The sequence below is a fragment of the Dendropsophus ebraccatus genome, chromosome 2 (genome assembly GCF_027789765.1).
Source record: "Dendropsophus ebraccatus isolate aDenEbr1 chromosome 2, aDenEbr1.pat, whole genome shotgun sequence".
NCBI classification, from domain to species: Eukaryota; Metazoa; Chordata; class Amphibia; order Anura; family Hylidae; genus Dendropsophus; species Dendropsophus ebraccatus.
The window spans coordinates 195,290,051-195,313,238 of NC_091455.1; the positions used below are offsets into that span (position 1 = coordinate 195,290,051).

Consider the following 23,188-nt stretch of genomic DNA (forward strand, 5'->3'; position numbering starts at 1 on the left):
TTCTGGAAGCACAGATGGATATATGAAAGGTACCATGTGTCCCCTTGTCCTAACAGCATCTAACACGGTCAGCAGTTTGGAACATGAATTACAGATGAGAGATTTCCCATAAAGAATTTGCCCGGAATAACCCCACAGTGCAATACACGATGGTTGGACCAGATTTACTATGGCTGTTATGGCAGAAATTCGGTTCCAAATGTTGCAGATTTATGGAGCACAGCAACCGAGATGGATTATGCATAGTATTGTAAAGAGTAAAATGTGCCACACTCAACAAAGGGATGTGGCCTCATCAGGAAGGTGTGGCACTGGCCCTATTGCACATGGAGCACTAAAAGCTAATGCATATTGGGGTTGAGCCACCAACTGCATTACCTAGCCATAGGATAGACAATAAATGTATGATTGTTAGGGGTCTAACCTCTAGGAACCCAGTCTGATCATGAGTCCCCGCATGGCCAGTGCTGATTGTACACCTCTATGGTAGTCCCACTATTGCTCTGTATTCAGCAACGCTGTTCAGGAAATAAATTGTGTTCCCAGCTAGCATATCCCTGTCAGAGTGTAATAGATCAGCGGATAACCAAGGATGAAAGAGCCCTAGAAAATAAAGTTACCTGAATGCTGTACAGAATATATAATGTCTACTAGTAGAGGTGAGCAAATTGACAGTACCAGCCAAGCGCTTTGCTAGGCTCGGCCGGCGGCTTGTCAGCTGGCTGCCTTTAAACTCTGTGCCGCCTCAGGTGCTTGGAAAAGCTGCACCCAGTCCTGGGAAACTGTACGAATTAAAGGGGTTATCCAGCGCTACAAAAACATGGCCACTTTTCCCCCCTCTCTTGTCTCCAGTTCAGGTGTGGTTTACAATTAAGCTCCATTTACTTCAATGGAACGGAGTTCGAAACCTGCACCCAATCTGGAGACAAGAGAGGGGGAAAAGTGGCCATGTTTTTAAAGCGCCGGATAACCCCTTTAACAGTCAACTAGCCATCCCCAGCAGGGTGTGTCCCTACAAACACTGACACATTAGTGCCGACAGCTTGTGTAGGGACACCACACTGAAAAGGGAAATGGTAACACCCAATTGTCCATGTATACATACATTTCCCAGAGGAATAACAGAGGGGCAGCGCAACACTGAATTCTATCAAAAGACGTTCCATTATTATTACTTCATGAGGAACCTACTAAAATAGACATGTCCGGTCCTCATAGTATCCCTGTTTCTTGGTATATATAACCCACACACACTTGATAAGGTAACACAGAAATAAGAATAGAAATTTTAATAAACTGACACCTTCTATACTCTTTGTAGTACAGCCTGTTATTTACATCCTGTACATGTAAGTTCCTGGCAGGTCCGACGGGCTTAAATATCAGGTCACTGTCTGTCTGGTTCCCAGAATACTGTAATACCCATATAATAGCTTGTCTACTGTAGACCGCTCCTGTATGTTACATATCAGATTTAAATATAAAATCGATTTTTAAGAACTAAAACAGTCCAAGAGCACTTGACGGCTATAAAACGGGCATTATTACAGGTGATCATTGAATGACCCGACGTGGCAGCTTGGTATAAGTTCTGGTTCAGAGCTTGGCATTCCCAATGAAGCCAAGAACCATGGTCAATGCTCCGCCTGTGTTTTTGCTGTGTTACCCTTGTCCTTTAGAGAGTCCAGGAGACTACTGATCCTTTCACTGGCCGCCTTCTTCTTCCTCTTACTAGTGGTTCCTTTGTCAGAGCTATTTGTGAGTAATATGGCAGCAAGACCCCAGGGGTTTCCACTCTTCGTTGATTCTTTCAGCTGGTCTTGTAAGATATAGGCGCTCTCCTGAGCCAGGTTCACAAACTTTTGTACCTGCGTCTGGTTGACGTTTTTACTAATGTTTAGTGTCTGTTCAAATGGATTCTGAATGTACAAGGCGGCGGCTTCAGGTTTGTTCTTTTCTTTGCCCTGTAATACAATATACATATTATAATATTGAAGAAAAATAACTTCAGTATTAACAAACCCACTATATATAATGGAACTGCATAAGTGCTAACACAGTACATGTACATGGCCAACCTCTATCCTAGCCAAACCTTACAGGGGAACTATCAGAGCAATCTAACCTGCTGATAGCCCCATATTGTGCAGGAGACGCCGAGGAGGATGGTGTGTATCTTACATTCATCCTCGGCGGCGTTCTGGTGCAGTTAGTCGTTTGCACCATGGTTCGTTAAGAGCCCTGCCCCGCCCCCATAGTGCCAATCCACCCACAGTTGATCCACCCCTTTATAATCATAATCAATGGAGCGGGCCAGATCAGTCCTATGTGATCAGGGCAGTGCTCCTAACAGTCTTATTGAACCGTGGAGGAAACAACTAACTGCCCCAAACCGCGGTAAGACACATACCTTCATCCTTGGCGTCTCCTGCCCAACAGGGGGTAAATCTAACCTGCTGATAGTTCCGCTTCAAAGGACTGTCTTTAAGTGTGGACAATCCCTAACAGTTGGAATGATCCCGACAATATCACAAAGTGTCCCTGTGCTAGGACCCCCAGTTATCTGTGGGGTACCCTGCAGTGTCGACAGTCCCCCCTTTTATAAACTAAGAACTCCTTGATACGGTACATGTTATTTTGTTTTTATTTTTCCTTTTAGGCGCATGAGCAGCACATCATCAATGTGAAAAAATGTGAATTCTTCCTGAGGACGCTGCGGACGCAGAGAAAAATGTTAAAGGGGCTATAGGCAGATTTTAAATAGCAACGGCACACTGATCTGTCATGTTCTGTGACTAAGACCTGTTTTGGTCCTGCTGCATATGGTTTATACCAGGGATGGGGAACCTTCGGCCATCCAGCTGTCGCAAAACTACAATTCCCATCATGCCTGGACAGCCGAAGCTAACGCTTGATGGCATGATGGGAATTGTAGTTTTGCGACAGCTGGAGGGCCGAAGGTTCCCCATCCCTGGTTTATATGGTAGCAGCTTGTTGCTTTTTTAACATTGTATTTCTACCGATTAATACACAGATTTTGGCCATGTTCACATGGTGTATGAGACCGTCCCTTCCGTGACCCGGCCAGGTCACGGAGCAGCCGGTCTCTGAAAAGATCATTCCGGCCATATACGCTCCGGCCGGGATCCCATAGAAGGATATTCAGCTTGTCTAGGCGTACAAAGTACGTCCGATGTTGGCAACAACAGACGTACTTTTACGCTGTGTGAACATAGCCTTTATCTGTATGTTAGATTAAAAGTTGTATTTTAGTTGTATCCCATTATAGAGGACATTTGTCCCCAGGCGTTTAACCTGAGGGATTGGGAATATATTGTATTTGTAACCCCCAGCCGCTATTCCATGCTCCATAATCTAGATGCAATATCTCATCTGAAGTCAGGGAGAAGCCTTACCAGTTTTACTTCTGGGTTCTTTACATATGTGAGGAACAGAGGCTGCGAGTGACATCAGGAAGGAAGATGCTACAGTCTTCTCTCCCTTTGTGGCAGTACAGGTACTCTTCCTCATGTCATCTCACCTCTTTCTAGGTGTATATAACATCTCATTGTCACATGGTGGAGACTGTATTTTTCTCTCTACTATATGGGTGACAAGATGAGCAGTTGCATATATATTCACCCCCTGTCCGGTATTTTCACAATGCCGGATGTCTACTCTACATTACAGTGATTATTTTCAATGAATAATTCAGGTTTTATTTGTATCTGTCAAAAGTCTAAGCATTGGGTAAAACAGGGCGTCACTGTGACTTTATTTTACAGGATTTATGAAGCCAATCACTTGATCCTGATTAGTCATAGACTCCTGTGGCCCCCAGTGTATACTGGTTTTCCATAGTATATACAAGTCCTTACCGTCTTTATAAATATTGAATATACATATTGCTTTTCAGTGCTACAATGAATACAAACCTTGCGTATATCTATGCAGTTGGTTTTGAAGTCAAACTTTCCATAAAATTCCAGGAATTCAATTAACAGATTATCTACAAAATAAAGAAAAAAAAGTTGATCCCAATGACAGGTTATTCTGGTAGGGGTCATATGATTTTGCCAATATATAAGAATCATCCCCACCACTCAGCATTTCCACATACGTAGAAGCAGGTTCACAAAACTGGAAGAAAACATTGGGGAGCTGAAATACCTGATCCCCTCGACCCCCTTCCCTCTCTCTAATAACCGTGCTGACAACATAGGGCTGGTTTCAGATGGTCATAAGGTGGCCGCATATTAGCTGCAAAACCCGGACCTCCTGTACTTCTACTTACATCTCTGGGATTTAATATAAAAGCTAAAAAGCAGATAAATTGTAGCTTTATGAAACCAGCCTAAAAAGGTGGCATTACTATATATAGTAGACATTTATAGTCAACTTATATTCAACCATCCAAATGCCTGTCCTTTAATTTGAGCGATCATGTTAGGGCCCTATTCCACGGGACGATTATAGTTTGCATAATCGTTAACTATAAACGATCCAAACGAGTTTCCTCCTCAAAAAGCTGTTTTCAGAAGAAGCAGGATTTCTGTGTCCATTATGCTTCACGGAAAGGGGATGGGTCGAGAAATCATCATCCTGCAATCTTCTCTCGACAAGCTTTCTGACCGGTCAATCCAGCATTTTATGTGCCCAGACAGTCTTCAAACAGCAAGGCTGCTTCCCTGCTCTCTTATCCCCCTCGACCCCTCCCCCCTCCATAGGTTATAATGAACTCCGCAAACCAGACTTCACTTTGCTCATCCGTAATGAAGATGGCTTGCCTGATAATGAGCAGAAAAGAACTGAAGTGTGTGTGGGGGTGGCTTTTTGAGTACAGAAAGAGGCTTTTTTGCCTTATAAAACCTTTTACAGAGTTTCTTAAATCGCTTGTACTATTGATTTCTGCCACAAAAAAAAAAAATAAATTATACATACACACACACACACACACACACACACACACATACATACACACATACATATACATATATATATTACACACAAACAAAAGGTTGCTAGACAACACTGTGTAGGCTCTGAGGCTCAGGTGGGTGCACAAACTCAGGTAGCCAGACCCAGCTTCCAAATTTCCAAGTAGTCAAATGAGGCGGCATCATCATAATCATTTTACATATGATTATGATGATGATGTCACTAATGATGGGATGTGCAATGGGAGGGGTTTCTATGTTAAATACCGAGCATTGTCACTCTGATGTTGTTGCTTGAAAAAGATCTCAAGGAGAGATTGAAACGTTGCTTATTAATGGGTGAATAAAAACCACTTTTTCTTCACTTATACCGGAGTGCCGCCTCATTCGACTACATATACATATATATATATATATATAACAGTTACACTTTAAGGCCATATTACATGACCTGAGCTGCGGTGTAAACAGGCACCGATCAAGTGGAGAACATTACAAGGCAAGATGATAATCCGGCTGAGGATGCATAATTATTAGATTGTTCATGCAGCCCTTTACTTTACATTTCGGGTACATTTCTCCTATTACACAGAGAGATATGCAGCCAACTGAAGATTTTACAGGTCTTAAAAGTGTCTGGACAGTTTTAAAGTGAGTGATCAGCCAATGATGAAGCATTTGTTTGTTCTTTGGCTGATCGCTGGCTCTATTACACAGCACTATAGCTGCCTGATTTGGCCCTTTAGGTTAAGGCCTTATTCCACAGGCAGACTGCCAGGAGCAAACAAGCGATATTAGCGTTCGTTTGCTTCTCGTTCCCCACTCGCTGCTGCCGCTATTCCACGCAGCAGCAGTGAGCGGGTGAGTCCTATTACTCAACGTATGATTAGATTAACAACTATAGTTATACTTGTAAGGATTACACATTTCTCCATGCTTCAGCCTATCCGCATATCCTGACTTACCTAATGACTCTTTATTTGCAGTTAATTTTATTTTGTTCAGATCTCTCACAAACGTGCAGTCGTTGCCATCGATGAGGCATTTTTCTTTTTTCCCTGAAAATAAGATGCAGGAGGTCTGGTCAGAGTTCAGTATTTCTTAAAAGTTTCCATTAAACAAAAGACAGCTTTTTGCAAAAACAGCACCGCCCCTGTCCTCAGTTTGTGTGGTATTAAAACTCAGCTCTAAGGAAATGGAGGTGTAAAGTCACATTCAAACTGAGGACCAAAGTAGTGCTGTTTCTAGAAAGCAAGATAACCCCTTTAACAGATCCTATTTAATGAAGGTATGATGCAAATCAGTGACCTAATAACACGTTCCAAACACATCGCCCCCATCACTAAAAATATTGTGATACATAGAGGCTTTGAGCATCATCATGGTCTCCGCACTGACACTGGAGACATATGTCTAAGACAAGTCAATTGGCAGGGGTCCTTTCTGGCGTGACACCCCTAAGGGATACATGGCCGACCCATCATAGTCAGGAGGATCCAACATGACATGAAGTGAAGGGTACAACCACTGTGATCTCTGGTAATTGAACATTGGTAGCAATGAAGCAACCACTTTAAAGTCTTGTTTTCTTACCTTTGCCCCCACAGCAACCCTCTCTACCTCACATGTCACAATTTCTGAGAAGCTTTAGACACATTTCCATATATGTGTATATTATATAGGCAGCTATTTGGTATCATTTATAAGCACAAAGCTGAAAAGTTCACAAACATGTCCACTTTCCTACTGAACTACAACTCCCACCCACCATTAGCCGTCATGACATGATGTGAGCTGTAGCTTTGCAGCAGACGAGGAGGCACAGGCTGAGGGACACTGCTGGTCTGGCTCAGACACCCTGCGGTGTCGTCCATGTGAATTCTCTTACACAGGGAGCGGGACACATGAATCGTATCTCTGGGCTGTTCCACAAGAACGGACTCTGCAGACGGCATTTGGCAACCTGTCACTTTCTCTTAAAATATATGCTGACGAGTGACTCAGTGAATTCAGTTTCAGTGCACAATGCCCGGCATCCGAGCGCTGGGGAAATGGAAAAGCGACTAATGACATTTGTCAAAAAATGGGGGAAAATAAAAAAAAAAAAAAAAAAAGGAAAAAATTGTTGTGGCAGACAATGCACTGCACTTCCAAAGAAAGAAAGCAAGCATGACTCCTTACGAGAAGGTGTGGCTGCACACAAAAAAAAAGGGCTACCATCCTTAACTAGGTCTCTATTTCTATTACAAGAAGTAACATGAAGGTTATCACCTACATATCTGATAAAGCATTTCACCTTTGTGACCAGTCCTTCAAAATGATCCAACCTTGCAACTGGTATGGCAAATCAGATGTCCTGCTATTTTGTGCATACAGCTCTTATGCAGACTTATGTCCTAGGAGGGTCATGGGTGTCCAAAGCTTGGAGTGAAGGCTAGCCCGCCTGATCAAGCATCTGTGGGATGTGCGGAATAAACAAACCCAACCCTAGAGGTCGCACCTCACAACTAGACTTCAAGGATCTGCTGCTGATGTCTTGGTACCAGATACCACAAGATACTCTCAGAAATACTCCTCAAAGTATTTCATGTGATATCATAACTAGAGATGAGCGTACCTTGAGCATGCTCAGGTTCGTCTGAACCAGAACGCTCTGCGTTTGATTACTGGAAGCTGAAGTATTTGGAGACATCCCTAAGGCTGCCTGGAAAACATAAATACAGCCTATGGCCTATGTCTGTATCCATGTTTCCTAGGACTCCCTAGGACTGTATCAAACTTCTACAGCCACCGGTAATTAAATACTGCACAATCCGGTTCGGAACAACCTGAGCATGTGCAAGGTTCACTCCTCTCTAATCAGGACTGTAATGTGCATGTACATCACTTTAATGCTATGTTCACACAACATATATTTTATGACAAGAATGGACATTGTTTTCAATTATAACCACGGCCGTTCTTGTCATAGAGAAATGTGTGTGTACACAGTGTATTGAATAATGGCTGTTTGCAGCAGTCATGGAAATATTTGACTTGTCAATTATTTACGTCCTTTGTGCATTGATTTCTATGCAATTTCTAGTGCAACAACAGCCGTTGTTTGACACTCACTACAACAGCCATTGTTATTGCGTGTTGTTCGTACATTGTGTGCACATAGCTTAAAGCTGTGATAAAGAAAACTGTCTCTCTCAATTGTTGCAAATCTACAATTCCCATCATGCCTGAATAGCCAGAGCCCAAACTTTGGCTGTGTAGGCATGATGAAACTGTAGTTCTGCAACTTCCGGTACCATATATGTCCAAGAAATGCAACCCTTTGCATATGCCTGTTCTCTATTTTTTACGTTATTAAAAGCATAAAAAAATAAATAAAAATAAAACAGTTTTGTTACCTGCAAGACTTTTCAGCTGATCGAGAGTGGGAATAACAGGAGGGTTTCTCTTCTGTAAGAAGAATAAGACCATCATGGTGAGGGAGAAGTTTGTGATCCAATGTCCTGGAATGCCGCTAGTTATCCCATGGATACGCGCCCAGCATCTCAAAGCAAACACCAGAGCTCGTACCCTGTGGTCAAGGGTACCGTATATGTACAAGAGCTCTGAGCTCCTGAGCGCAATTCTATAAGGCAAAAATAAAAACGGTAAGGTTAAAGTAATGTTGTTCTTGTGTGTTTGGGACTAACATTACATTTTACGCACTACCATAGTCATAAGAAAGTGAGTTTAACTCAATATATTTGGCTGGATTGTAGTTTTCTAATAAATCCAGCAGAGGGAGCCACTCGTCCACTACAAAGCAGGCAAATCAGGTAGCTGAGACAAAGCTAAGGTCTGTTCAAAGGTACAGAACAACTCATGGAAGTATCAGTCAGGATTTTTTCTTAGTGATTTTTATTTTTTTTACTTTCCCATCAATGTGGCTATATGATGTCTTGCTTTTTTTCTTCTTCACATCTTCTATTAACATTATTAAATTAAAAACTTTTTTCCCTCTACAAGAAACAAACCAGAATCTGTGCAGCGTTCAGCAGCACAGTGTAAATGGGATACACAGTACAGAAACGTATAGAAAGAATATAGCATTGCGTATTTACTTATTGTCTGCTGTAAGGTCACACTGGAGACCTGAGGGCTGATGGGAGAACCGTACTAGAGGACAGCGGGCATTCAGAATCTTTTGCACTTCATTACATCCGGGGCCAAAACTGTCTATACATTCACCAATGACCGAGAGGATCTTCTGTTGCGCCATTCTTCCTGAGAAAACCCGCCTCATCCAGAACTCTGCGGTGTAAGCGCTTGTAGCCTGTGGACACATGAATGACATTTGATAAAACGATGCTGGAAGAAACCATCATCTGTACATCCTTAGGGTACTATTCCATGGGCCGATGGGGGCCTGATCAATAATGTAACGGCCCGATATTCATTTAGCAAGGGTTGCAGGGACATTGTTACTGATGTCCTTACAGCCCTTGTTTAACCATACATTACCTACACATGTTGCAGGGCTTCTCATGCGCTCCTTCTTCCTCCCGGTGCCGCGCACAGCAGCAGCTTCGGCGCGGCCTATCTTAGCTGACAGCCTGCTCAGTCAGTCACTGGCCGCACTGTATCTGGTGAAGAGAGCTTAGGCTCTGGAAATGCGTTATATTTGTGCTATCTAAAATAAATACTTTTTATTTCTTTCACCTAAAACTTTGGTCCCATGACTTTGTGAAGACAGCGCTGGTATTTCCAAGGAGTTTGGCATTTTTTTCTTTTTTTCTTTCCTGCAATCATTGGCCGCGGCTAAGACAGGCCGCACCGAAGCTGCTGCTGCTGCGCGCGGGACTGGGAGGAAGAAGGAGCGCAGGAGAAGCCCTGCAACATGTGTAGGTAATGTATGGTGTTTGTGAGATCGTTGGTCGCCCACCGCGCATCGCTATTTCACGCAGCAATGCACGGTCGGTGCCCAATGATTCTAGGTTTGGACCTAAATAAACAATCAGCCGCTGATACAATTATCAGCTGATCGTTGTCTCTATTCCACGAAGTGATATTAGCCCGAATCGGGGCGATTCGGCTTAATATCGCTCTGTGGAATAGGCCCCTTAGTCGTATTTTGCAGAACTCAGTAACATCATAACAGATCAACATCTACACTTCCCAAATGTGTGTCTATTCTCAGGTTCCTGGATTCTACATTGGCTTAAAACTTATCAGACCCAGGAAGCGCTCTATTATCTAATTGTAATCATTTTATCTTGGTTCCGAGTCCTTTCTTAACTTCCATTCACCTTAGCTCAGATGTGACCAAAAAAAGCTAGATAGAGGGCCTGCTGCTGCTATCTGTGGGGGTCTCAGAAGTCATCCCCCCACCGATCATAGTGTAAGGTTGTGCCCTAGTAATATGCCATAACATTTTCAGATGGGAATAAACATTACAAATATTTCAGAAATTGCAAAACCCCATTAGCTTCCAATACGTGTCTGTGTGTGTAAATGTATATATATATATTTTTTCCCCCCAAACAACGAGCTGCTCAGCTCAATGAGAGCATTGGAGCAGTTACTCTTCACTTTTATGTGCACCTACAAAAACACACAACTTGACCATAAGGCATTGGTAGAGGTCCTAACACCCAGACTGTGACTGATCAAAAATGTTGGCGCATGTGTGATATGTCAAAAGTTTTTTAAAACCAGAGTAGCAAGTGGTGTTATTCCCATCTGAACTGAGGATAAGGGATAACAAGCTGATCAGTAGCAGGACCCCACTGATTCCAAGCACAGGAACAAAATTATGAGGCCCCAGCAATGAGACCAATCCACCGATCAGCTTGCTACTCTCTATATTGTTGGTAGGGAGTAACTTCTTCAGACACAGAAAGAGACTTACCTTTCCAGATTTATATCCTTTTATTTCATCCAAATTTAAAAACAAGTCCAAATCGCAGCCCATTTTTCCAAAAGAATTCACACTGGACCCATAGAGATGCACAGAGGCTTCTGGGAAATAGGCGGTGGCAATGTCACTTATTAAAGAGCCGACCAGGTAGCGGAGTCTGATGCTTTCCTCTGTTAACTGGAGTTCCTCTAGTAGCATATGTGCCTGGTCTTCTATCTGATCAATAAAACAATAAAAAGTTAGCAAGTTTATAAGTACTGGCAGAAAAATCAGGATCATATGGTAAGCTGCATACACACAAATATACATGGGGGAAATTACCAGAATATATTCACTAACTAACTATATCCCAGCGGTGCCTTGTCTGTACATGCGTCTATACATTAAAAACTTATTTTGACAGATTGCCAATGTATACGCATCATAGACAACACAAGAGAGAGAGACTGATTGACTTTGACCACTTATTACTGCAAAACATTGGAGCTGTCAGCAGAGGAATACTTTGTGATGAAATTACTGCTAGAGATGAGCGCAACTCATTTGACTACTGGTGGCGAAAGAAGTTGGATGCCTGGAAAACATGGAGACAGGCATAGGTTGTAACCATGTTTTCCTGGATTCTCTAGGACTCCATCCAACTTCTTCAGCCATTGGTAATCAAACGCCAAACAATCAGACTCAAGCATGCTCATCCCTTCCTACTGTCTAAAGATGATCTGTGATATGTGAATGCTGTATCTCCTTTATCATAATACTACAGTACGGGGACTTTGGACTATAGCCACTGGGGACCTATATTACTCTATTTTACAAATCACTAAGTCTTAGATATGCTACTCAACCCCAATAATGTTCAACTTACTGTCAAAAAGATCCTTCTAGCAAGTAGACATCGTGCAAAGAAATACATGGTGAAGTGTTGATGTATCTGTTGATGGCTTTTCTCTCCCAGAAGATTAGGGTTGGGCAGCTGAAATCCAACATGCCTGACCCTTCTCTCTTTTGACAGCGAGTGTCCACATACAGCAGGAGTCTGTTATACCTACAGACAGTCCGCCAAGCCCATGTTGGTGGGTACAGCTGCTTTTTGTCTTAAAGGAGAAGTCCTGCAAATTTTTTTTATTAAAGTATAGTATTGCCCCCCAAAAGTTATACAAATCACCAATATACACTTATTACGGGAAATACTTATATAGTGCTTTTTTCCCTGCACTTACTACTGCATCAAGGCTTCACTTCCTGGATAACATGGTGATGTCACTTCCTGGATAACATGGTGATGTCACTTCCTGGATAACATGGTGATGTCACTTCCTGGATAACATGGTGATGTCACAACCCAACTCCCAGAGCTGTGCGGGCTGTGGCTGCTGGAGAGGATGATGGCAGGGGGACACTGGGCACTGGAGGGACACTGAGCATCCCTCTGCCATCATCCTCTCCAGCAGCTACAGCCCGCACAGCTCTGGGAGTCGGGTCGTGACATCACCATTTTATCCAGGAAGTGACATCACAATGTTATCCAGGAAGAAAAGCCTTGATGTAATAGTAAGTGCAGGGAAAAAAGCACTTTATAAGCATTTCCTGTAACAAGTGTATATTGGTGATTTGTATAACTCTTGGGGGACAATACAATACTTTAATAAAAATTTCACCAGACTTTTACCTTAAGTGTATGAGGACCCTTGGTTATAGGAAGATCTGCAGGCTTAGCCACAGGACTGCTAACTTACAATGCATGAAAGTAGATTTCAGGATCTGTTGTTTGTCACTTACATTCTCTGCTGTGCATAGTTTCTCTATTAAGTTATTTGTGGGGATAGAAGACTGAGGCCAGCACTTGGGAAACTGCTGACCCACATCCGTAGTCTTTACTTTAACATATCGAGATTTATATGGTACTACAAATACGTCCTCTTCGTTTGGGATTTTAGTTCCTGATAGGAGTGATGCTATGCTTTGTAGATCCACAAACTCCACAACTGCATGAGTGCCCTAGAAGAAAAGGCAAAAATAGTGAGAGGTAGGAAAACTGTCTGAAGGATCTGTACAGGTAGCGATCACAGAAAGTATACACCTAGGAGGGCTCATTACTATACAGTAGTGTAAGAGCTTAGGACTGAGCAGAATTATATATTTTTCAGGGTTTACGATGCACGACAGCAGTAATACCACATAGGTAGAGATTTTGCCTGCTTTATTACTTTTTCACAGTAACGCACTCTTCATGGCTGCAGCAAGCAGTTAAAAGGGTACTTCGGCGAAAGTTATATAGATTTGTAATTTACTTCTATTAAAAAAATCTCAAGTCTTTCAGTACTTATCAGCTGCTGCATGTCCTGCATGAAATGGTGTTTCTAGTCTGACAAATTCCCATACAAAACCTCTCCTGCTCTGGACAGTTCCTGACATGGACAGAGGCGGCAGTGGAGAGCTCTGTATTAGACTGGAAACAATACACCACTTCCTGCAGGACATCCAGCAGCTGATAAGTATTGGAGATAAGTATTGAGATTTTTAGATAAAAGTACTGTAAATTACAATTCTATAAAATTTCCGAAATCAGTTGATTTGAAAGAAAAAGATTTTCGCCGGAGTACTCCTTCAACGTGTTACTGGTCAGAATCTAGATAGATGTTCTGACCCCAACAATCACTAGGCCAAGGTGGAGAAACACTCGACTGAGCGCTTCTCTCCACAGCTAGCTACAGAAGACAGGGTCTATATAGGTAATATTGAATTTGTCTCCTGCAGGGAGAGGGCAGAGAAGTGCTTAGCTGAGCGTTTCTTCAGCTTGGTCTAGTGATCAGTTGGGGTCTGAGTTTTCAGACCACCAACAATCAGCAGATTACAAGTCAGGAGAAGAACTACTTTGTGTTGTCCCCCTGCTCTGTGTGACGTGAACTTGACAAACTCAATATAAATTTGGGGCCATCCAGGTCTCGAGAGAAGGAATGCTTGGCATCATGTTCCTCTCTCTACCAATCAGCCAGGGTCTCCTGGGCGACTGCTCCACTGTTCCTATATATAAGGTTTAATAAATCTATAGTATATTATAAATGAAATGGATTTATCTGTGATCCATGAAATTGATATGGAAACAAGGATGTGGTATCATAACTTTTGCCGGATCCTGCGTATACACAGGGCAGTACCCATGAGATCACAGTGACATATACCAAATGCCACATATAATCATCCATTACTGTAAGTTCACACACCATATTGTATATTACTCTGTTCTAGTCAGCCATCACACAGCTGGAGAACACTGCGCCAATACTTACATTACTGTCAAAGAAAAAGTGATGGGCGACTTCTCCATATTGCGCCAAATACTTCAGAAACTTGTTTTCATTGATTTTGGCTGGACACGCTATCAATACTGAATGCTTGGCTTGTTCGTGGCGTAAGGTCTGCACGTCGGAAAAGTTGCTTTTTGTCACATGATGCTGATCTGTGAAAAGGACATAAAGGGAGGTTAGTAATGTAAACCATATGTATTGGTGTATTGTAATCCACAATGGAAACAATACAGAGGGTATTGACAGGATAAAGAGTAAATCATGGGACATACCACATGGTCTTATCCCTTTACTATACTAAATATGTCATACACTGTATTCTACACACAACTAGAGTTGAGCGAATCGCCCGTCTAAACTAAGCAAATTGCTTCATTTGATCGGCAAGTGGCTTATCAGCTGCCTTTGAACTCTAATCCGCTCCCTGATGCTCCCTCTGGGTGTAAGGAAAAAATGGATCCAGTCCTAGGAAACTGGGAGAAGTTTACCAGTACCAGATCCAGCTTTTCCCAACACTAGGGGAAGAGTGGCAGGCAGTTGAACAGAGTCGAAAGGCAGCTGATAAGCCGCTTGCCGGTCAAATGAAGCAATTTGCTTATGGTGCGTTTACACAGACAGATTTATCTGATAGATTTCTTAAGCCAAAGCCAGGAACAGACTATAAACAGGTCATAAAGGAAAGAAAGCTGAGATTTCTCCTGTTTTCAGATCCATTCCTGGTTTTGGCTTTAAGAATCTGTCCGATAAATCATAAGGGTGATTATTACATGATTATACCCTTACGGGTGTAACGACACTGTAAGGGTCCTATTGCACCGGCCGATGGGGACCCAATAATACCTGTAAACGAGCACCGATCCGCTATGTCGGTGCTCATTTACTGGGCCTATTACACGGCCCGATAATCGTTTAACAAGGGCTGCATGGACATCGTTACTGATGTCCTTGCAGCCCTTGCTTAAACTGCATACATTACCTATCCAGGCTGCAGGGCTCCTCCGGCGCTCTGCTTCTCCCCGGGTCCCACGCGATCCAGCTTCAGAGCGGCCTGTCTCAGCTGACAGGCCGCTCAGCCAATCACTGGCTGCGGCGGTCCCGGCCTGTGATTGGCTGAGCGGCCTGTCAGCTAAGACAGGCCGCTCTGAAGCTGGAGCGTGCGGGACCCAGGGAAAAGCAGAGCGCAGGAGGAGCCCTGCAGCCTGGATAGGTAATGTATGCACTTTTCAAATCGTCAGTCGCGCACAATTATTACACGTAGCAATGCGCGGTCGGCGCCCGACAATTATAGATCCAAACCTATATCGACGATCAGCCGATGATCGTTGTCATCGGCTGATCGTTGTGTTTATTACACAGAACGATAATCGGATGGATAGGGACAATTATCGTTCCGTGTAATAGGGCCCTTAGTTTACACACAACCTTATCACAGGTCCTTGTGATACAAGATGGCACCATAGGATCTTCAGTCAGGAAAAAAAATGTCACCACATTACTAAGTAACGTGTATGCCTAATGGGGCATGTCGGTGGGAATTAGGTTTGGGCGTGATCGTTTTCCACTGCCTGACCCTTTAGCTCTTGGGGGGATAAGCTGGCACCAGAACTGTCTGACAGCGGATAACTGCTCCTCATAAAGAACGTTGAGCCATGCTGGACGTTCATGTGTATGGGGAGGACAGGAAGGGTAAATGATGGCTGATTTATGAATTAGGGGGATAGTCATGGCTCTAACACAGGGATAGGGAACCTTTGGCCCTCCAGCTGTTGCAGAACTACAATTCCCATCATGCCTGGACAGCCGAAGGCTGTCCAGGCATGATGGGAATTGTAGTTCTGCAACAGCTGGAGGGCTGAGGGTTCCCCATAGGAGCTATAGGGTGGTGGCTGAAGCCTTGGAGGGAGAACTACAAGTCCCAGCAGTCTCCTCCACTATACGTGATAGGGCGGCTGTGACAGGACGTCCCCGCTGCCATGGAGACCGCACGTGGGTGCCGGCAGCAATGACCTCCACACCATGTCACCGCGGCAGGAAGACAATGGCCGCGGCAGAGTCTACAGACACACAAGGAGGGAGGCCTCACCTGTCTTCTCCGCCACCAATGGCCGCTGCTGCTGCTTCCTCCCCGCTGTGGTGCTCAGGGCCCGGCCGGTGGCCCTAAGCACAGAATTCAACCTGATGCAGTTCACCATGACACTGCCGGGGGAAACTTACTTCCGCGCATGCGCGAAGCTTAGCTACGGCGTCCCGGTTAGCTCATAACGCTTCAAAATATGTGCGATTCGCGTTAGATAAAAAAGAAACTGCTACTGCTGTCGCTTATTATTTTTTTCTGTTTAGTGATGTTTGTGGATAATTTAAAAATGGAAAATATCTGCAACCCACCCACACCAGTCGCTGCCATTTCAACAAACACTCCGTATATCAATATTACAAGCGAATAGAACAAACTTTTTAATATATCTTATCAGACAAAAAGGCTTCTTTCTCCTGTTATCAAGTATCCCTCCTTTCTAAACTGTCATCTAGAGATGAGCAAATTGCTGATCTCAACGAAGTGAAGCGCTTCGCTCATCATGCCTGCGGCCTTTTATCGCTGCTCTGCTCCCTAACGCCCCACCCCAGGTGCAGAAGTAACCCAAAATTGGATCCAGCTTTTCCCGGCATCCTGGGAGAAGTGACAGGGAGCAGAGCAGCGATGAAAGGCCACGGGCGCGATGAGCGAAGCGCTTTACTTAGTTGAGATCAGCGATTTGCTCATCTCTACTGTCATTAGAGATGAGTGAACCGGGTTCGAGTCGATCCGAACCCGAACGTTCGGCATTTGATTAGCGGGGGCTGCAGAACTTGGATAAAGCTCTAAGGTTGTCTGGAAAACATGGATACAGCCAATGACTATATCCATGATTTCCACATAGCCTTAGGGCTTTATCCAACTTCAGCAGCCAATGCTAATCAAATGCCGAAAGTTCGGGTTCGGATCGACTCGAGCATGCTCCAGGTTCGCTCATCTCTAACTGTCATCCATTCAAATTAGCCTAGCAAGGACTTGTCTTTAAAGGGGTAGTGTGGCGTTTAACATTTATTCACTAAATAACACACATTACAAAGTTATACAACTTTGTAATGTGTGTTATTTAAGTGAATGGCCCCCTTCCCCGTGTTCCCCTCACCCCAAAAGTGTGATGCATTATTCTTATGTATTCGCTGTCGGCCCCAGCCTCCATCTTGGGTCGACGACGTAATCTTCGATTGGCCGGCCGGACCGCTCCAGCTGTCCCTCATACCTGCCCCCCTCTGCCGTGTCATCAGCTGCTCAGCCGTGATTGGCTGAGCATAGTTATGCTCAGCCAATCGCGGCTGAGCAGCTGATGACGCGGCAGAGGGGGGACGGCTGGAGCGGTCCGGCTGGCCTCCTGAAGATGACGTTGTCGACCCGACACGGGGTAGGGGGCCATTCACTTAAGTAACACACATTGCATAGCTGTATAACTTTGTAATGTGTGTTATTTAATGAATAAATGTTAAATGCCGCACTACCCCAGTATTAATGGTTCGGATCACATTACAAGCAATACAAGTCTATGGATGGGGAGCAGGGAGTACACACACACACTGCAAAGTAATAAAGACAGCTAAAAGACAACTTACAGAGCATCAATCTGCTAAAAAAAAAAAAAAAGTCATATAAAAGATAAATAATGGCCAGATATAGTGCTGTCCGTCATACCCAGGACAGTAAAAAGTTACTTGAAACGACAGGTATGCCTTAACTCTTACCGCTCCTGTGTCTGGACGTGCAGTGACATCACACAGGAGATGTCATTTAATTGCATTCATAGAGATAGCTATATGAGATTAAATGAGTCATTTATCTATATATATACGGATATAGTGAATGTCTAATAATAGATAATGTACCTGTCCCTGGCAATGTCATAAGTCTTGTGATGTGCCCCACCTCTGTTATGTGTGCAGCCCTTCTATGATAAAAGACTGTACAGTTAGTCATTTAGACTTACAGGGAGGAGGGAATCCCCTACTGATAAAATGACAAGGACTCCGTTGCCGTCAGGATCAGAGATTCCCTACGGCATTCCCTGAGCTGAATAAATAATAAAACAACTGAAATGGATTACAACGGAGCAAAAGTCTCATGGTGCGTTTACACAGAGAGATTTATCTGACAGATTTTTTTTCAAGCCAAAGCCAGGAACAAACTGTAAACAGAGATCAGGTCATAAAGAAAAGACTGAGATTTCTCCTCCATTCCTGTCTCTGGCTTCAAAAATCTGTCAGATAAATCTCTCTGTGTAAACACACCATTAATCTTTCCTTTATACTGACCATCTGTTTATAATCTGCTCCTTGCTTTGTATCTAAAACTGCTATGAAAAACCTGAATGTGTGAACACTTCCTTGCAGCAGCTTTATGGACATAGGATTGTCTGAGGTGTCTGGAGCTGGCTCATTGATTTCTAAGGGAGAGTGTTGTGAGTATGCTCTGTGACCTGTGCAGAGATAAGTGTACATGGAGAATAGATAGATAGATAAATAATAGGGATGATCCTCGGCACTCCAATACGGTGAAAAACTAGATTTATTCAAACAAGAATTACATAGTGCAACACAGCAAAGCACGACGTTTCGGTGGTACACCCGCCATTTTCAAGTGCACTTGAAAATGGCGGGTGTACTGCTGAAACGTCGTGCTTTGCTGTGTTGCTCTATGTAATTCTTGTTTGAATAAATCTACAGTTTTTCACCGTATTGGAGTGCCGAGGATCATCCCTATTATTTATATACAGAAGGTTCGTGGTCGGAACTACGTCCATTGGCACCCGAACGCATTCTCTGTAGTGCCACTCAGTATCCTTTGCTAGATAGATAGATAGATATTATTTTTCTGTTAATATGTCCCAAATTTAATAGGGGTCTAGATGCCTATAGAGAAATAAATAATATCTGGTTGGCTATATTACGTTACTGAGATGTGTAATTGAGTCTGATAGCTGAGTTGACAATCTGTCACAGATAAGTGAATAGCTAGTTCATAGGTTCACAAAGAGAGCTGCCATCAAGTGTTGAGTAACAAGGAGACACCAGATGGCAGTATTGAGCAAATAAATCTATTTATTGTGTACTGAGGTCATGATAGTAGAGTGACACTTTTTATTCTGCTCTTGGGCTGGGTTCACACTGCTTTTTTGCAGTCTCTTTAATGTATACATTTTATGGGGAAAAACACGTTCTAATTGTGTGTAATCTGTTTAGATCCGTTTTTCCATTGACTTTCGTTAAAAAAAAAAAACTTCAAAAAGTATACTTTTTAAAAAAAAATTGGCATTCACAAAAATGTGGTGGACCATGTTTTTGAGCACATCTGAGATTTGTAACGAACCTGGCGTAAGACAATTTAATACAGATAGAAAAAAAAGTGTCTGCACTCCCCTGATGTCCCCCTACAAGTCTCTGGTGTCCCCAATCACTGACTGAGACGGGACAGCGCCTCAGCTAGTGATTGGCTGAACAGGCCGTCACTCCTGAGACAAGAAGAAACCAAAAAGCATAAAGAAAACACTTGTGGGGTGCAATTGGTATTATATACTATTGGATTTTTTTTCCAGTTGCACCCTAATAGAGTTCACAGACATACTGCTTGGACACTCCTGAGACAAGAGTGACAGCCCGCTCAGCCAATCATAATAAACATGTGACTCTCACCCAGTCCAGTGCACACCACCACTCCCTGCCCCTTGTATCTCCCGGTTCCTGTGAACAACCCCTTTAATACCAATAAATTCATACAAGTGGAACATTTCGTTAACTTCTCTTGTTATGCCTCTTTGCTTCAAGAAGTTTCATCACAGCCCGATGTACAGGAAGCAGAAAGTAGGCTGAGTCCCCCGGGTGCACTGAAGCACAGTGGTCTAGAGAGAGTCATATACAATGGGGGAGATTTATCAAACTGGTGTAAAAGTAGAATTGTCTTAGTTGCCCCTAGCAACCAATCAGATTCCACCTTTCATTTTCCAAAGGGCCTGTGATGGATGAAAAGTGGAATCTGATTGGTTGCTAGGGGCGACTAAGACAATTCTACTTTTACTCCAGTTTGATAAATCTCCCCCAATGTGTAAAAAAGAGTCACTAAATCCTTTATTTTAGAAACTAGAACTGTCCAATGTTGTTAATTAACATAGATTTACAGATTATGAACATGTCGCCCATAGACATCATCATGAGGGGCTTTTCATTGATTTATTGTATAACAATTTCACGTGCTTGGGCTCAAGTTACCCCCCCAAGGTGAACATGTATGTAACTCATCTCTAATGCGAGCTGGGAGAAGAGCGCTGTTATTTACTTCACCCCCTGGATTGAGTGATCTCCATGAGCACCACCATCATTGTTCCTATGAAGCCCGACTGTGTGAAATGCTGGGTTTACGGTCAGCAGGTGCACTGCCCATTCAGCCAATCAGCAGCTGAGGCGGGATATTGCAGTGGGTGATGAGTGGCTGAGCAGGCAGTGCATGCACCAACCCAAACACCACAAGTGCTGGGCAACAGAATGGCTGCGATGATGGGGGGAAAAAAAGTTATTGTTGCCTATAAATGTATGAGTTAAAGGGGTTATACGAGCTTAGAAAAATATTGCTGCTTTCTTTTTGAAACAGCACCACCCTTGTCTTCGGTTTGGGTGTAGGTTTAGCAGTTAAGTTCTATTGAAGTAAGTGGAGCTGAATTGTACCCCGGGAACAGGGGTAGTGCTGTTTTAGCAAAAGCTAAAGGGATAGTTAAAGGGAAACTATCAGTTAGAAGACTCTAACCTGCTGATATGTCCCTATATCGCCCCGGGCAGTAAGGATGATGGAAAGTTTATTGCTGTTTTTTTTTTTTTTTTTTTTATAATCGTAGATTATTCCCTATGCAAATTAGATGGTTTGGTGCACTGGGGGCGGGACTACCACACTCCGCCCCTGCCATCCTGTCCCTCCTAACAAATATCAGCAGAGCGCCACTCCAATATTCTTTAGGACAGGCAGGCTGGCCATGGTGGATTGGTGCACTGAGGTTGATAGTCCCGCCCCAGTGCACCAAAACGCCTCACTAGCATATGAAATAACCTACAAATATCCATAAAATAACAATAAGGATCAAGGTAAGAAAACCTTCATCCTCAGCTCCCTGTGCGCTATAGGGACATGTCAGAAAGTTAGATGCTTCTTCTTTAATGATGATGATATGGCGGTATATAGGCCTCTGCTGGGTTGCATGGATGGATGACTTCTTGTGGGTATCTGTTCCTCTGTACATATTGTCAGACACCTAGCAGTACCCCACACCGCTCAGCCTCCTACAGCCGCCCTGATCACTGAACCTTTGATAGTTACCAGCTGTTTGTTTTTGTGACCGGCCACTTCCCAGAAGAACGGTTACACGTCTTCTGCCAACATCTCCTTTCGCAATGTTTTCTTTTCTCGAGGCATCTGCAGATCTTCTGCCAGTCAACAATCCATTAAACGGGTGGGTGTGCGACCATTGCGACAGAACGTAAGATGCTGGAGGTATGTGCGATGTTTGCTCTTCTCAGAACATCACATCAGATATCAGGTATTGCCGGTAATACGGAGATTTTACCAGCAAAATTGTGCAGGTTTTATCTGCATGCACTATTCCCATGGAGCCTTACCCTAAGAAAGGAATCTATTTAAGGAGTTGTCCAGGCTTAGAAAAACATGGCCGCTATCTTTCACAAAATGCACAACTCTTGTCCTCAGTTTTGGTGCAGGTTTTGCAGCGCAGATTGTGAATGATGCCAAATTGCAATACCACGAACAACTTAAAAACAGGGGTGGTGCTGTTTTTTCAATAAACTATGGGGGAGATTTATCAAACATGGTGTAAAGTGAAACTGGCTCAGTTGCCCCTAGCAAGCAATCAGATTCCACCTTTCATTTTCCAAAGAGTCTGTGAGGAATGAAAGGTGGAATCTGATTGGTTGCTAGGGGCAACTGAGCCAGTTTCACTTTACACCTGGACAATCCCTTTGAGGCTGGAATCAGACCAGATTTTTTCTGAAAAAATGCCACTAAAAACTCTGAATTTGGTGGAAGACTTTTTTGGGTCAAAAAATGATGTGGCCAGATATAAGCTCAGAGTAAATGGGAAAAAACTAAACACAATACCCATGGGATGTTTATTTGCTATGGCATTTTTCAGGATAGTTTGCTGGTCAAATAGCAGGCCCTGTATTCTGCATTTTTCCCCATTAAAAAAACATCTTGGGGGAGATTTATCAAACTGGTGTAAAGAAGAATTGTCTTAGTTGCCCCTAGCAACCAATCAGATTCCACCTTTCATTTTTTAAAGAGTCTATGAGGAATGAAAGGTGGAATCTGATTGGTTGCTAGGGGCAACTGAGACAGTTTCACTTTACACCATGTTGTATAAATCTCCCCCCCCCAGTCTATAGGCATATTGGTGTTTTTTTGGTGATAAAGAATTGCTTTAAAAAAACTTAAAAAAACAAACACGCATAAAACAGGAAGACATTAATAAAACGCCAATAGCAATTTAGTGTAAAATGAGAAAAAACAAAAGAAAGACAAATTGAAAAAAGTGCAGGCAATTTTTGGCCGGTTTAGGGGCCCAAAAAAAAGGCAGTGCAAAAGTTGTGTCTGATGAGGAGACTTAAAGGGGTTATCTAGGTTTAAAGGGGTTATCCAGCGCTACAAAAACATGGCCACGTTTCCCCCTACTGTTGTCTCCAGTTCAGGTGCGGTTTGCAATTAAGCTCCATTTACTTCAATGGAACTGAGTTTCAAAACCCCACCCAATCTGGAGACAACAGTAGAGGGAAAGTGGCCATGTTTTTGTAGACCTGGATAACCCTTTTAAACAAACATGGCTGCTTTCTTCCAGAAGCAGCACCACTCATGTTCTGAGTTTGGGTGTGGGGTTTTGCAGCCAAGTTCCATTGAATAGAGCTGAACTGTGATACCACACACAACCTGAGGATAGGGGTGGCGCTGTTTTTACAAGAAA

At 43.3% G+C, this 23,188-nt stretch overlaps 1 protein-coding gene across 2 annotated transcripts; it reads right to left on the bottom strand.

The window, feature by feature from the left end:
- Nucleotides 1–1,274: 1,274 nt before the first annotated feature.
- Nucleotides 1,275–16,381, bottom strand: MTPAP (mitochondrial poly(A) polymerase). Of its 2 annotated transcripts, none has more exons than XM_069960518.1 (9): nucleotides 16,225–16,381; nucleotides 14,124–14,293; nucleotides 12,613–12,831; nucleotides 10,825–11,049; nucleotides 9,038–9,249; nucleotides 8,336–8,562; nucleotides 5,903–5,995; nucleotides 3,936–4,009; nucleotides 1,275–1,964 (listed from the first exon to the last, which is right to left on the bottom strand). In XM_069960518.1, the coding sequence occupies exons 1-9, from the start codon at nucleotides 16,331–16,333 to the stop codon at nucleotides 1,635–1,637; spliced, it is 1,659 nt and encodes a 552-aa protein (XP_069816619.1). In that variant the 5' UTR covers nucleotides 16,334–16,381; the 3' UTR covers nucleotides 1,275–1,634. The 2 variants fall into 2 exon arrangements, with proteins under 2 accessions (XP_069816619.1, XP_069816620.1); XM_069960519.1 differs by lacking the exon at nucleotides 16,225–16,381 and adding an exon at nucleotides 15,712–15,852.
- Nucleotides 16,382–23,188: the final 6,807 nt, after the last annotated feature.

Bases quoted from the DNA above. Each gene is read 5' to 3' on its own strand.
- MTPAP (XM_069960518.1), bottom strand. From the start codon at position 16,333: ATGGTGAACTGCATCAGGTTGAATTCTGTGCTTAGGGCCACCGGCCGG. The intron at 14,294-16,224 runs GTGAGGCCTCCC...TCCTTTTCACAG, and splicing joins ATTGGTGGCGGAGAAGACAG to ATCAGCATCATGTGACAAAA. The intron at 11,050-12,612 runs GTAAGTGACAAA...TTTATTGATCAG, and splicing joins AACTATGCACAGCAGAGAAT to ATAGAAGACCAGGCACATAT.